The following is a 16,655-nucleotide window of genomic DNA, read 5'->3' as shown; positions in this document are numbered from 1 at the left end:
AAAAAAAAAAAAAAAAAGAGGAAAGAAAAAATAATTTGATACATATGTAATTACGTGGTTTGATATTTTGCACAATTTGATATTTCTCTTTAATAGCTAACGAATTTTCTATTACACTCCGAGTCACGGAAACGGGTAGCGCGCATTTTAATATGTCGCAGCTTTAGTCGGCTGAAATTGTTCCTGGCCACTTTGCCGGGGAATATTAAGGCCGGAGAGTCTGTGCCGTAGTGGCTTCTGAGGCGTCCATCGTAACGGCCTGTTTATTGTAACGAGCGGGTCGGAAGAACGTCGTAAAGTTAAAGACCAAACGAGCGCGTCTGTGTATTACAGGAGAAACTACAATAGAATCCCGGGCAAAGTCGCTGTTTAGCAATTGCGAGCCAGTTTTCAGCGAGGCAATTAAATTTAAACAGGTGGAGCTCTAATTTAAGGCCCGTTATTAACGTTATTCGCAGTTAATTTTATGTTCTTTCGCGGAAAATGGCCCCCCGGACTGCGTGATAATATGTTTGCACTGTAGATGGAAATCGCATCTGGCCGAACGTGCGTTGCCGCTATTATCTACGTATCCGTAAAATTCCATTCCGTGGTCTTGCTGGAAATGAGCTCGGGGGAGCGAGAGTAATGGGAAAATAATGCTTTGTATACAAACATCGAATGCTTTTCTGATTTTACAAGAGAAAAGATCAGAAATTTTCGAAAACAAGTAACAAAAAAATGTAAATGGAAAAAAGCAAACATTTATTGTCAACATCCTAAGCTTTTCATTTTTTAATTTTAATTTAATTTTAATTTTCATTGTTTTCCAAAAGTAAATTAAAAAATTGCACAGGTAACATATTGCGCTAATCGGTCTACAAACGAATTTATCTGTAAACAAAAATTTTTTAATATATTAAATATTCTCTTTTTCCTTCTCCCTTTCTCTTTCTCTAACGCAGCTAAACTATATCTTTGTAAATAATATAACTCGCAGATTTTCATCAAGTGGTGATTTTTTACCACACCACATAATGAAACATCGCGTCTATATGGCGATGCATCATTCGTAACGTAATTTGCAATTTTTTTTGTCACATATTTTGTACACCGGTAGCTTTATTAGTAGCCGGCGACTACCCCCGATCTCACTCGCTGTTTCTGGTCAACGGAGATCGCGTATCGTATTGCTCAAACACACGAGGAATACGCGAGCGCGAATTTACGTGCTACGTGTTCCACACATCATAAATCGTAAAGTTATGAAATGGACGTGTGTGTGTGTGTGTGGTGCGCGTTCCCGCGGAAAGCGCCGTAAAGCTTTCGCGCATTCACACATTTCGAAGCGGTAAGATACGAGAGCGATAGCTATGCCCGCAAAGTTTTACATACATATGTATATATATGCCTTCACACACGTCTGAATTGTAATTAATATAAAAAGCTTTTTTCGCATGTACATACATATGTGCGATTTGTTGAGATAAAAATTTACAAACCAGAGCGACGCGCGGTTGTGAAGAGATTCAAGAAACCAAATATATACTCGCTGATAACAAAAGTTATTGTCTCTGATTTAGAATAAATCCTCCCCGATTTACTATCCCCTAGGCAAGCGATTTTGTTTAAGCACGCACGTCGTATTTCTCATCTTCTCTGAAACTTCCCTTCTTGTGTGCGTGATAAGAAGAATAATCCCCGATGTAATAGCTCAGTGAAACGGCAAACATTTTTTACAAGGGAACCTCAGCCCGGTACTCATATCACCCCGACACCGACGTGAGAGAAGATTGCTTCGATCTACACGACGAAGTTCTATTAGCCGGATCACATAAAGCAACTCTCTCGCGCGCTGATCAAAAGAGCACAAATTTACAAATCATTTAAATTAGATCTGGTTGAACTCTCTCCGCACAAACGCACTCACGTTTTGCATTCAACTAATTAGTGCGAGAGATATATTTACATATATATATATATATATATACACTTTGACTACAAATACGTAATATAACTTATATATGTGTAGCCCTACCGAAAATATTTCCCCGCTCTCTGTCTGTGGGCAAGTGTTATTAAGAAATCTGACATTTCGTTGCATTTCATTACGTTACTCTTCACATGTATCGAGAGCGACGAGGAACCACCGATATATCAGGGTGGCTCGTTTTAATATTAAAAGAGTCTCCACCCTCGATCGGTGAGCGACGGGCTTTCCGTCGTGTGCTTTAATTAACGGCAACGACACGCGGATGAAATCAGTGGCCAGGAAAATAATGGACGTCGTACACCGAAAGAAAAAAAGAGAGAGAGAGAGAGAGAGAGAGGGAGTTGCGAAAATAACAGACATCCCGATAACGAAATAGCGAAAGACACAAATGTGCGCGTAAATATTTTTTTGGCAAGTTAGTATCCATAGGACGAGAACGACGAAAGTTTTTAACACGCTAATTCAATTTGTTTCATTAATAAAAAACCACTTAGGTCCGAATTCATAGTCGCTTCTCAAATCTTAGATCTCGTCTCCAACCTCAAATTTCAATGCAGTGGCCAATCATGAAATTCGGTGTTTCATGACTAAGGCTGCGTTCGGGGAGCAGCACGCTATCAGCGCTATTGCGTCATTCTATCTTTGTTTTACATCTAATGAGCAATAAAGATAGAATGATGCAACAGCGCTGATAGCGCGCTTCCCGAACGCAGTCTAAGCGAGTAAATATTATAGACTTCTGACTTTTGCTCCTCTCGTGCAGAGGCGTGCACCATATAAGCAAAGAAGAGACTATAGACTTTCGATCCACTGAACTCATGTCTTTCTCTCTCTTGTTATAGTACACTTTATGACCACAAACTACCAAATTACAAGATAAACCATTCACATTCAAATTTGAGGTTGGAGATTCGAGACTTGAGAGCTAAAATTTGAGATTGGAGACGAGATCTAAGATTTGAGAAGCGACTATGAATTCGAGCCTTAGTGTACAAAGACATTTGTCTTCGGATGATAAAACGAGACTTATGCATGTAATAGTAAACGATATAAAACAAAAGAAAGAAAAAAATAAAATAAAATAAAAGAGGAAAGGAAAATGCAACCCGGATAAGAATTATCTTCAGGTGGTTGCTTTTGTAAGAGAGATTTTATAACCATGTACGATGGGTTGTAGAATTGACGTGTCTCTTGTGGAAGCTAATATTGAAAAACGAGAGAAAGAGAAGTCGATCGAACACACACACACCACACACACACATACCTATATAAACGAGATATTTTTTTTCGATTGTTATATACAAGATATTGCGACATAAAAATATCAACATTCTACTTTTTAATCTTATGCGCAAATTACTAATATTATTGCGTACTGAAAATATCGACGATTATTAGAAAAATATCACAATTAAAAATTGCATTCGCTTGTTTGCATAGAAAAATTACGAATAAAAATTTTTTATTACTTTTTTTATTTGTCACAAATTATTTACGCGATAGAACGTTTAATTGAATAATTATTCTCTTCGTTTGAACATTTCGACGACGTGTCTTTTGCGCTTGAACGAGTCATGTTGACGCGCTCGCGGTTCACACAACCGTATATCTCGTCCTCGCGCGAAGTAACATCGAATATGAATATTTCGTAAAGTGAGAAAGAGGAAGCGCTCATGCTCGAAGCTTGATTGTTGGCGGGGAATGAGAACGGGAATAGAATAGTGACTTAACGTGCACGACGGGTCGTAGGATTGACGTGTTCCTTATAAACCAGGGAGGAGAAAGAGCGAGGCGAAGATAGAGCAACGGAGGAATCAGACGCGAAAACGGAGAAGGACGACGACGGCAAGACCCAGCTTGGCACGGAGAGGCGAGACGAAAAGGATGACGAGTAGAGAGAAGGGAAGATGGGGATAAGGTAGGAAGGCACGTCGTGGAGGCGCCTGCACGCCGTGGAAACCCGATTGTTCTCCGCAACCGACTGTGTCTCATTACTTCGAATTGGCTAGCCGTAGACAATGCCAACCGGGTAATACGATTATCCGGAATATGGTTTTCAGCAGCCACCCCTTCGTCCTTCTATGGCTCCTATATTCTACCACCCCGAGCTCGGCGTCCTTTTGCACTCTTACGTTCTTCAGGCCCTTTTCGCGCGCGCGCGCTGTCGTATAAACCCTTTTTCCAGGTGTCGTGCTGAGAAAATCGAGCGTACGAGACTGGAAGAGAAAGGGCCGGAAAGAACGAAGGGGTTGATGGTGACTAAAGGGACAATGGACCAACGCGTGCTCGAGCCGAGCGGTCCTGTCTTATTCGCGCGGATAAGAATCGAAGATTAACTGCTTATAAGACGGGAGCGACACGGTTTTCAACTAGAAGAAGATACGCCAAAGTTTCGAGCGTGTGAAAAGAAATAAAGAGAAAGAGAAAAACGGTTTTTTATAACCCAACAAATAAGACAGTTTTTCTAACGTACTCTCGACCAAACTCCGATTACGTGAAATGTTCGCTCGACATTTCATCGCGTTCTGATTTACATCAGCGTAACGTAAGCGAATTCCCTTCGACCGTGTTCCGCGTGTCGGATATTGAAGAGGTAATTCGGTGCCACCGATCGAATCTACATTCTGATTTTAGGTATTAGAATCCTTAGCCGATAAAGAGTTGAAACACGTTGTCGATGCAAATATTTTCCGCGATGAAAAAAACAGTCGTGACAGTTTTTATTCCTTCATTTTTTAAGAAGTATTTATTTTATTTCAGTTTCTTTCTCTCGACATTGTTCATTATTATATCTATAACGTGTTCCACCTTGCTAGCCATTGTTTGTCAGCTTGAAATTTCCGCTACAAGCATTTTTATATCGGATAATGTAAACGGTATTTTACGTTGCTTGAAACACAAGTTACTTTGACACAATGAACACATTTGCCTTCTCTCTCTCTCTCTCTCTCTCTCTTTCTCGCATAAAGCTAAAACATGTGTTTAATATTTCAGCAGATTTCAAAGACACGAACTCGGTCAAATCTTCTCGTTTGAAAACATGACTTTATTCTGTTTTCTTACATCATTTTTTTATAATTTGCAAGCACATTACTGTAGCTCGGCTTTTATCGTGTCGCTCATTTGAATTCCTTTTTCTGACTTGTTTCTCTCAGAAAAGAGCTGACAAGCACGTAGGACAAAGATTAGAGAAGAACCGGACGATGCAACGAAAAACGGAGAACGAAAGACGAGTTGAAAAGACAATGAGCCACTAGAAGCATGACGTTTTCTCTCATTCTAGCGGAGAAAGTAGTTGACAATAGTCTGATCTACAACGCGATTTTAACTCGTATATAAGAACGGGAATATGGATTAAGTGCAACGCAACTTGCAGTGCAACATTTTTCAACTTTTAATTGAATATAAAATGTGCAAATTAAATGTCAAAACAATTTTTTTTCGAAAATGTTGCTGATCTTGTTTAAATTTTATTATAGTAGAAATGCGTTAGATATTTCCTTTTATTTTTAAGTGGTTTTTCAAACCGCGACTTATAAAAACGTTCTTCTTATTTGAATAAATTTGACGAGTTTTAAGATTTTGGTTAAAATTTTCACATTGAAATTTTAAATGCGACACAACGAATTCTCTTTCCGATATGACTCGGAGGAGTTGACTTAGAGAAGGTAAAAGAGAACGGTACAGATATAAGCGCGAATAAAGATGCCAACTAAGGAGACAATGAGCCACATCGTGGGCACAAGTTTTATTTTATTTCCCGAAAAGATAAGACCCGAAGAGATATTAACCGGCGACGCGATTTAGACTTGGACAAGAGAACGTTTCCACCTCACTGTGGGTTTTCATTCTTGAGGAAAACTGCTCTGCATTTCAAATCCGGGAGAAGCCGGGCTGCTTCTTGTCGCAGATGGTCGATCCAGCTGAGCGATGAGGAAAAAGAGGATGAGAGAACGCTCGGACAAACGGAAGCTAGGAAAACGTTCTTACATCAACTTTGTGCTATGTATATACATATTATAAGATGTATTTCATTACTAGTTATTGAGTTTGAGTTTGATCATTTCTACGTCTTTGTAGATATTATTACAAAGTGTTTAATATTAAACACAAGTTATACAAATATCATCTTTTACACTTTAAGTGCTATATATATATAATATAGGTCTTATGTTAGATATATTTTAATTTACATATAAATTTTTTATTTTATAAACTAATATATTTTTTTATATTTTTTTAAGTAACAAATGTTACTTTTATCCATTAAATATTATTAAGCTATCTATTTGAGAGAGAGAGAGAGAGAGAGAGAGAGAAAGAATTGATAAAACTTAAAATAAATATATCAACTTTACTTTTTAAATCAAAGTATTTCCCTAGTCATTTTTTTTCATAAGAAATAGTGTTAAATACTAAATTCAATTATTATTCCCGATATTATTCTCGTTTGACTGTTTTCAGGTAGTTGATTTCACTTCATCAATAGAACGGCGGATTGACAAGAGAAAAGCGACGTTACGCGCGAAAAATAGCACGGGAGAATCGTGAATTAACCGACGACAACACGATTCCGGATTTAGCTGGGAATGCTTGGAACTCTTCTGCATTTCAAATTGAAAGGCTAGGCGGAAGAATCGCCTAGTGGAAAATGGGAAAAAGGTCGGACGCGCGCGCGATATCGGGACGCCCAACGGGGATGACGGGTGAGAAAGCGAGGGTGGCCGCGAGAAAAAGAATGGGAATTTTTTACTCGAAAGAAGGCGCGTCGAAGTCATCGTCAAACTGTAACGAATTTGATCTATTAGCAACGACGTGAGGGGCGGCGCGAGGAAAAATTGGGTTTTAATCAAAATCGAAAGAAATATACGGGAAGGGAGAATTGCAATATCATCTAATGTAATACATACAATGTTTCTGTTAATTATCGAGTCATCTTTCTATATACCCGTTAATAGTTCAATATAATCCTTTAAACACAGTTGATATAAATGCGTGCATGAAAAATGAACGCGCGCGCTCGCGCGTTTGATATTACATACATAAATACAATTTCTCCGGTGATAATCACCAATAATAAAAGCCATTAAATAATACAAAAGCCAATAATGGTCATAAGCGGCTAATATTAATTTGTGAAATCGCTGCATTCGTTCATATATGCGATAAAAGTTGTTGATAGTAGAGTGCAATATTTTTAAAAAATCTCGTTCAAAATGCGAAATAACGTTATTATTTGACGTCGTTATATTATTCGAATGTGTGTATGGACTTTTGAAAATTATAAATAAACGAACACAAATTCGTAAAAGTTTTTTTTTGGCTTTGATGCTGCAATAAAATTCTGCAGTATTTTTTTTTTTTCGAATTATAAAAGGCATATCCACACAAGTGCAGATATATCGGGAAAAAAATTAAATACCCAATCTCGCGGTTCTAAGAGTTTTGGAAACCAGTGTTTCACACACAGTGTTTCCTCACGCACCGATAATACACATTATGCGATCTGTTTTTCTTGCGAGTTAAGCAAATTGTCACCGCGCGCTATATATATATACGTCTAGGGTATATATATATATTATAGATAGGTCGTGTAAGTAATGCGAACGATGCGCCGAAATCATTACCAAGTCAAATATTGAACTTGGCTAATTTGTTATCGGCGAGAAAGTAGAACGACGTGTAGAAATCTCCCTTGCCGGCAAATTTGCCCTAGTTACTCAAGTTATAACGTTGTTAAACGTCCCTGGTCGACTTATGAAAGCTGGCCGCCGTCGAAGAAAATGTATAGATCACTCCCGAACGGATTCTCGTGCATGAGAAAATAGACGTTCGGAATAATAAAGTGGTTTTTTTTTTTAACCCCGGGAAGTACTTGGAAGCAAAGTTTAGGCGATTACGCTTAGTAAGCATCGCTGTGTTGAATGTTAAACCGATTGTTATCACGGGACGACGACGGCCGAAAGTAATTCGAGAGAAGATTTACAATCTTTTCGATCAACCAAGTTTCGCGTCACAGATTTTACTCTCTCTAAAATTGATCTTTATTGTATTTGACACAGTCAAAAATATTTCGAAACAAGATTTCCAAACAAAATTGATCAAGTTTTCATCACAATCGAATTTTGCGTCTAAATTTTGCTACAATTAAAATTGATCTTTATTATGTTAGTTTTTTTTTTTTTTTTTTTTGACAATTATTAGAATTATTGAGGTTTTGCTTGGAACATCCGCACTACCCTGTCTAAAATTTCACGTCCCATTGTAAATATAAAAATGTGTCGTAGATTATTACGGCGGACGTGCTTGAAATAACAACATTCATTTGTCCGTGTCATCTACACGTCTGAACAGAATGAAATGATTCGTCCGCGAACAATGGCGGCCTTTGTGCATCTTTAGCAGTCATCTAGAGCTCACTGGACACCTTTTAGAAAATCTCGACAGTCTTGGAACAACCTCCCCGTGCGCGCCCAAAGGCCAAAGAGCAAAGGTCCTCGAAACCGTCTCGAGATGGCGGCCGACTACGCCCGACGCCAGCACTTATCGTTGTGTAACTGTTTGCCCAACCACGAAGACAGACCATTTACCATAACGAGGGAAACGCCAGCAGAAACCTGGTACCGGGGCGAAAGCTCAACAACAATGGTCTCACCCGTCTCCTTGCCCTTCCAATCTTCGTCCTTTCTCCCTTAATATCTTTCTGCAATCTGCCTTTTGCCGCGTTGTTTTTTTTTTTGTCTAAAGATCTTATTTCCATTAACTTATCGCTTGCGGAAAGAGCTTTGTAATGACGTTACCCAACTCTCGGGATCCCGACAATCACCGTTACAAAGTTTTGTTTTCTTAACCGATAGCCGTATCACGGTTATTGTACAAACGGTATTTTTGAGCTTAAGTAATTGTTTTAATAGATTTAAGCGAAGAAACGTTCGTAAATCGTGGCGAGGGGAAGGGCAGAGGAGGGTATTTGTACCAACGGTGTTTTCTACGTGCTAGATGTTCCTCGTCGTTTCCTTCGCTTCTACGACCTTTCGTCCATTAAGTCGTCTCTCGAGGAAGTCGTTACCACGAGGAAAGTGTAAGAGTAATGGCGCTGACCTTTTGTAAAATATGACACAACGGCCCTACACGTCGTAACGATGTCGCAAGCGTATATATACATGCATTCTCTGGTGTATTTATTAGCGCGATTGTTACTCTTTGCGATTGATAAATATATTTTCGAAAGTTCTTTTCTTTACGAGAAAATAAATTGTTTTTATAAAAATAAATTTATTATTTGAACGAAACACGACCTAAAACACGCCGCGGAGCGGAGTCATAAGATTGCGGTGCGTGTTTTTGATATAAACTCGCGTGTTTCGCCGCGAAAGTGCAAGGTAATTTAAAGCACGTACATCACGGCAGATCGCATTACAGTCGAGCGGAGATGGGGACAGGAGCTTCTTTATTGCGGGTTTCGCGGAAACATCAATAATCTCGGGGAACTTTTTAAGCTGCTTGAACGATCTTCCGGAAACCATAGCGCGCGCGCGCGCGCGCTTTATATGCCGATAATCGATTGACAAAAAGAAAGAGTTTCGTTGTGGATTCCGAGAAGTTTTGCGCGTCGCAAAAAAAAAGACGCTGTACCACCTCGCTCGAACATCTCGAACGCAAATCAACGATCGTCTTTGATCGAAATCATCGGAGCGTCTCGACTCGAATACTTGAATACACTATTGCGCGAAGCTTTTCGATTTAAACTTTTTCGATGTTTTCAGTACATCCGATGCTTCTTTGATTGCTTGGAATTTTTTTTTTTTTTTTTTTTTTTTTTTAAGAGTATTTTTATTCGAATAAAATATTTACAATTTTACGCGATTCTCTCCGAAGTCAAGATTGCGTCGTTTTATGTGCACGCGTTTCCAACATTTCCGCTGATAAATAATCACGCGGTTTTCAGTGCCAGGTTTTTGCATATAACAAACATATTGATTTCATTACAAATGATATATGGCTCGCATATATCATACGGCGCGCGGCGTGGCGTAAATATATAATATTTATATCGAATGAAATAAATTTCTGTGTGAGCAGTACATTAACACACACAATAAACAGATCCGCACAATGGCATTCGTTAAAATTATATAAAACAAAATTATAAACGCATTAGAAATTGAAAAAGTAAAATAATTTTTGTAAAAATTATTATAAACAAAATTCTTATATAATACGCATTGTGTTATAAAGTGAAGATTTCTGACAATAAGATTTTCAACGTACAAATTTTTAGAAAAAAAAATGTAAAGCATGAACATACACGTTGCTTCCTGACTAATTTGTCGAGATATAAATCGGCTTGTACAGCTCGGGATAATGAGGAGGGTAATTTCCGAAGGTAGCAGCACGCCTCTTAACGCAAAATCGCTCCGCTCGCTAGTAACCCCGGCAGAAGGGATGAAGGAATCGAAGAGAAACGCGAAAGAGAGAGAGAGAGAGAAAGAGAGGATGGTGCAAGGAGGCTTTCGCGGGATGCAATTTATCCTGTCGCATTAGATTCAAAATAATTGATCCCTCGGGCGGATGGAGAATAGCGAGTCATTACCTCAGAGTGATAGCACCCCCATCGCGCGGTGCAGGCCGGAGGAAAATAAAAACTCGGAAATCACCTGCTCCCGATGAAAAATTTGACAGCCGGGAAGGAGCGGGCTAAGGAGATAGAGAGAAAGCCGCCGGCGGTGCGGTGAGGATAGTACCACTGCAAGCCCAGAAATGGGCTCTCTCCGCAGCTGCAACAACCCGGAATTCGCTCGGAAACACATCGTTTGACTTCTTATGCAGCTGACTGCGCTGGAGCTTTCTTTGTTATTGGTCTGTCATTTCGTTCGGAGAAACTTCGGGGTTTATTTTAGCACGAAGAATTTTTTATATCGACGTGTGGGTTTTGATATAAATTTTTTTTACAATAAAGTCAGTCTCATCTTTTGCAAACAATATTAAATCAAAAATCAATGTTTATTATACCGTGTGTATCATAAATGTGTGCGTGTAATATTTTAGTCTTTACTTATTGCAAATTGGTATTACTCACGTATGTCAAGTGATTGGACATCCGTAACCGGGCCGAACAGTATCAGCATCGGGCACAGCCTAGCGATTATCGATAAATAATCGGTCTTCATATTCTCCGCTGACTGATGACTTCATGAGAGCACTCGACAAATGGCTGCAAACATAAATAAATAATAAAATAGTAACATATTACGCATTCTTTTTACGCCTTGTTTTATCGCGCGATTGACACTTGTGTTTGTTGCGATTCACAATATTTGTCAAAACAGATATTATGTGAAAACTCTAGAGAGAATTCTCTAAGTTGATCTCGTCCCAATCTGCGGAATCAATATTTAAACCAGAAAAGACGGACTTGGCTCTCTTCTCGTGCGAGAGTAGGACGACGTGCCTCGGAAGTCCACATGGTATTGCCTTGCCTTCCAATTTGCCGCTATTGTTTTCGGGCGGGATAAAATCTTCGATCGCCACTTGGTCACGTTTCCGCGAGAGAAGAGCACCCCGGGAAAAATTTTAAAACCGCCTCTCTCTCGAAATATTTTCTGTCTCGGCGCCTGGAGACGGAGGGTCAAGTAAAAAGGAACTTAATCGACTTAAGAGTAAAACTACACGCGCGTCTACGTATTCCTTTTTCTTGGCACAATCCTGGACGACCAGTCAGCCCTCGGTGGTTTCCGTTGTACGTGCGTCGCCTAAAGAAAACATAGGAGAGACCCACTCGAAATTGAGTCCCCACTCAATTAGCTCGGTCTTGCGTTGGCGTGTCCGTTCTTCGAAAAGATAACGCTTCCGAAAAGAAAAGATGATAACAAAATATTAAACAAATAAACTTACCATGTTTAAAAATATATTTAAAAAAAATTAATGAACGAAAAAAATACTTTTTAGAAGAATGAGAGAAAAAATAGCAGTTTTTTTTTTTATCATAAGTAAAAATTAGAGAATAAGTGCTTAATCTTAATAATAAGACGTCTATTACATTATTGTTCAAAGAATGAGAGATTAAAAAAAAAAACGCACAGTGTTTCTAATAGAAAAGAATTCTAAACGGATATAGTCTTCTCGCTGCGGAGAGAAAATGAGAAAATAAATGATCTTTTTCTTCGGTATTACTGTTACGCATCGATCTGAGTACGAGGTGGGAAGAGAAATTGTCTGTTCGCTTTATGGTTATTGCAGCTGAAGAAGATGGGTTTTAAAACTCACGCAGACAGCACTTTCTCGATTCATCGCAAAAATAAAGAAGAACAACGTGCTCCTCCGTCTTGCCGCATAGACTAGACAAAGAGTAATTAACCTGAGCGGAATTGATCGCAAATAGAAGCCTCGAAACTAACTTGTCCGACACACCAGACAGCTTCCACTCGACTTCGTTTATATCGCAGTTAGAGATCGTGAATATATATCCACACCAAAGGAATTCGCATCAATCGACATTAATTAATCGATTTTGCTCGGAAAACGACGCGTTGTGCCGTCACGCGATTTAATATCTCTCGCGGGGTAACTCGACTGGCAATTTACCCATAATAAATACCTCGAATTTTTTGGTCCAGCGCCCGTCGGGAAAGCGACACACACACACATACACAGAGATACGTGTACGTTCACGCAAACGGTGCTCCAGTTAGTTATCAGTCACTATCCAAATCTATATACGTCCCTCTCTTCACGTACATAAAGAGTCCTATATATATTTAACAAGCGAAAATTTGTCGAATAATGCAAAAAATCCTAGCAAAAGAATGGGAATAAACCCCGGAATCACACAAAACAGAGATAGACGGCTTTGTATACGTGAAATTTCTGCGGTTCGAAATCAATCCGCTTATTCTCTCAACTCTTTACGAGTTGATGGAGATACGAAGAGATTTCGTTTGCAAACGTGAACAAATCCGCGAATATAATCGCTGCTTTCATCGGTCATCGCGTGCACGCGTATTTACAAATGTTTATTTATGCATTCCGCTATTAGAAGAACAGATATTAACGATATACACCTAATGCGCGAGAGACACACAATGATCGAAGGATCAGAAGCGCGTAATAAATATTAATGTATGACAATTTTCGCGTCATGTTTTCGCGCGCACACACACACAGACGCGCGCACAACTCGTTACATAATGATATATTATCAAACATAATTTTCCTGATAATTACTCATTTTAATAAATTTAACGAGATTTAATAAATTCTAATAAATATTAGCAAACGCGTGAATCTGACAATTATACATAATTTTATTTTCGTAACTGTTATTTTTATCACTCGTTTTTGAAAGTTTTAAACATTTTTGAAAAATATGTTGCGCGTGTCTATTTCTACGTGTGCCGTAGTAAACATTTACGGCAATTTAATACACGTGACAAATATATTTGAATTTTGCATATACGGTCGACGCGATATGCAGTCGCACGGATTTTGCTACTTGCAAATAATTTTATCGCGACTGATTTATCGCGTTTTGATGGATTGTAAATACAATCTGACGCGCGCGCGTCACACACGCGGATGTACATATAAGCGCCGCGCGCCTATTTCTTGGCGCGCGAGGACATGTAGCATTGCCATCGACACGGCGTTAATTAGTGCACACTTGCGACCCGGTGTTACCGAAATACCATTAACGGTCGTCGCACGAGAGAGCGCGGCACAGGGCGACGCGGTATCGCCCGTTTAGATCGCGTTTTCTGCCTGCCGCAAATAATTAGCGAACGGGATTCGGCCCTATAACTGCGCGTCGCTATTACGATTTGGACAGTCGAAGCGCAAATTAGAACGGCGGTGTCTACGACGCGTTTGCCGATAATTTAATTGATTATTGACGTACAGTGTACACACACACACACACACACACACATATATATATATATATACACACGTGCGCATCTCACATTGATCTGCCAAACGTTCTCCGGAGAGGACGTTGTTTGCTTGCTCTCTTACGCTCTAAGACGTACGACGCCGTCGTTGGTTGTTAGAGAATTTAGATCAAAGCCGAATGTTCACGCACCTGCCAATAGCAGATATATCTGATAATTAAATCGATGCCAATTTATACACGTAATGGCTCGCAAAGTATACAGAACTAATTGATATATCACTCGGAAAGCGTGATTTCGTATTATTAACATAACGTGGAAATTCTCCCACCCTGCCCGTTATTAATTACTTCATTACTGACTGTAATTTTCGTTCGATGTGGAAATGATTATTGTGATTATTTTGAAGGAACATCGAGCGATCAGTGTTAACGGTGAAATTTAACACAGAATTTGTTTGCACAAAGAACACATTATTTTACATATTACGCGATAAAAGTATATTTAACCTTTTCGCAAAAAGACTGATCAAAATTACACCTGATCGTTGCCAATTACAGCATTGCTGAAAGGACGACCATTCTTTTTTTGCATAAAAATGAGGTAAGTCTTTTTGTGCGAGTAAATAAATAAAACACCGTAGATCTTTACCTGTGAGTAATTTGTGTTTTGTATATAATATTCGATATATCAGTGTATTCCAACTCGACATTTCGTCACTCCCTACGTATAATTACATAAGTGTCACATACGGGATTTTCAGTTTATTGCATAGTGACACTTAGAAAGTCATGTTCTATATGGTCACCAAATATTTAAAAAAAATATTCATAAGTAAGGTAAAAATTTAAAATCGAAAGATTCCTTAACTAGAGAAACTATATGAAGCTTTAAGCTTTTAAACTGCTCTCCTCTAAAATTTGCGTTTTGGAGTTACGGGATTATACGTAGGGAGTGACGATTTGTAGGCAGATCTATCACCTCATCTAGGACTCGAGGATGAAATTTTACACTCAAGAAGACTGCATTTCTAAAACACCTTCATCTACATTACCAGCATAGCGTATTTATTTTATTTTGTTAAAACACTGAAGATGACTCAAGTAAAAAGTTAAAACGTTTGTTGTACGAGTTGCTAACGTAGTAGTTAATTCTTTTTAATAATTATATTTATTTTTTTCTAACACCTATTTCTGCTCGTTTATGACCTCACTTGGATTCATTACTTAAATAAAACACAACCGGAAAGCTCATTGCGTGCGCGTACACGTTACCGATCATCTGCCAACGGAGTTCAAAAAAGAGAAAAAAGAATGAAAAATTAAGGAGTGTTAAAGGAATCAAAACAATTTTAATCGTTCAATGTTTTAGAAATTCTTGCACAACTGTTTTGTTTGCTGAAATAAGTGAAAATTTAACGGACAGCGTAAGCACGTGATTATTTCATTAAATTTGTGTACACATAGCAGATAATACCGTAATGCGCATCCACAACTACGTGTACTACTTTACATTTACTACATATCATAAACTCCCGCGCGCAATAATTATCTAATCCACTTGTGAGCAATTAGTGATTCATATGAGTTTCAATCTGCGATCATAACCGTGCGATTATCTGCGAACGGTTAATTTTAAATCAAACCCGTTTGCCGTTTACAAATACGCGTCTCTGTGTTATTCGTTCTGTTCTATATGCGCTTGTACACACGTGGTACACACGCGTTCAAAGGGATCTCCGGAACTGCAATATCGATCGTGTGACATGACGGTTGTACCTCGTTATCTTGTACTCGATATGTCGATACCTTGTGATACACTTAATTGAAGACATTTCGCATCATTAAGTGTATGTCGATCGGACGTTCCGGATTTCGCGATTAAACGTTGTCTTTGCACGTATATCTCGTCCGTAAGCCACGTGTCATATTACACACGCTAAACGTCATTTAGCGGAAAAACACACAAATCGCAAACGTTTCTTTTTTTTTTTTTTTTTTCGAATATCGACAGATAAGGAATCTAGAATTTTCAAACGTTTGTGAATTTTGCACATCGCTCTCCGCTTTGTTAAAAATAACAAATGATAAATACCTACCCTGAGATTTTGCAACGCACTTTTCAAATATCGACAGATAAGAAATCCAGAATTCAAACGTTCGTAAATTGCGCAAATCCTTTTTTTTGTGTCATTTATAAGCGATTAGATTGTTTGCGTTTATCAAAATTATCTTAACATTCGCTCTTTTTATTCGAGTTTATCCTTTTTTTTATTCGAGTTTATCCCCTTACCTGCAGTTGACTAAAATAGTCAAGAATATAAAAACCGTGCCGTGTGCTCTATGAACTGCTAAACTGATGCCGTAACAAAACAGTTTAGTTGTTAGAAAATGACAAGGAGGATCTCGTGAAATTTTTCAAGACTCAGAGAAGCACTTTCTAAGGACTTTTCCGTAATGACAAGAGAACTCCGGAGCAATTTCTTCCTGCTGCCGTTGCAAAATACATTCGAGATTTTATGGACCCACCCCCCCCCCTCCCCTCTCGATAGCTAGAGTCGGTGAAACTTGCGGATCGTACGGAGGTGAACGTTCGAAATTCCAGAAGACAAGTCGAGGTGAATATTTGCTTTAAACATCCACGATACTACCCTTGTAGGAATTGACGAACGGCCCAGTATTGGGTCAATATCGGCAAACGAGGCTCGATATTGGTACGACAGTAGTAGCCAGTACTGGGCGAATATGCTTAATGATTAGATCGAGCCAACGCTGGCTCTTAAGCTCGGCACGATACTT

General features: G+C 38.8%; 1 protein-coding gene across 2 annotated transcripts in view; it reads right to left on the bottom strand.

The window, feature by feature from the left end:
• Window positions 1-16,655, bottom strand: part of LOC109854107 (discoidin domain-containing receptor 2-like) — a 79,502-nt gene that overhangs the window by 28,495 nt on the left and 34,352 nt on the right. For both annotated transcript variants that reach the window (XM_020426890.1, XM_020426891.1), the window contains exon 2: window positions 11,052-11,186. In XM_020426890.1, the coding sequence (XP_020282479.1) occupies window positions 11,052-11,142 (91 nt within the window). In that variant the 5' untranslated portion in view covers window positions 11,143-11,186. The remainder of the gene's footprint in view (window positions 1-11,051; window positions 11,187-16,655) is intronic.

Source organism: Pseudomyrmex gracilis, unplaced genomic scaffold (assembly GCF_002006095.1).
Source record: "Pseudomyrmex gracilis isolate BER0280 unplaced genomic scaffold, ASM200609v1 scaffold_59, whole genome shotgun sequence".
NCBI classification, from domain to species: Eukaryota; Metazoa; Arthropoda; class Insecta; order Hymenoptera; family Formicidae; genus Pseudomyrmex; species Pseudomyrmex gracilis.
The sequence above is the reverse complement of the archived record's forward strand: the minus strand, read 5'-3'. Positions and strand labels throughout refer to the sequence as shown.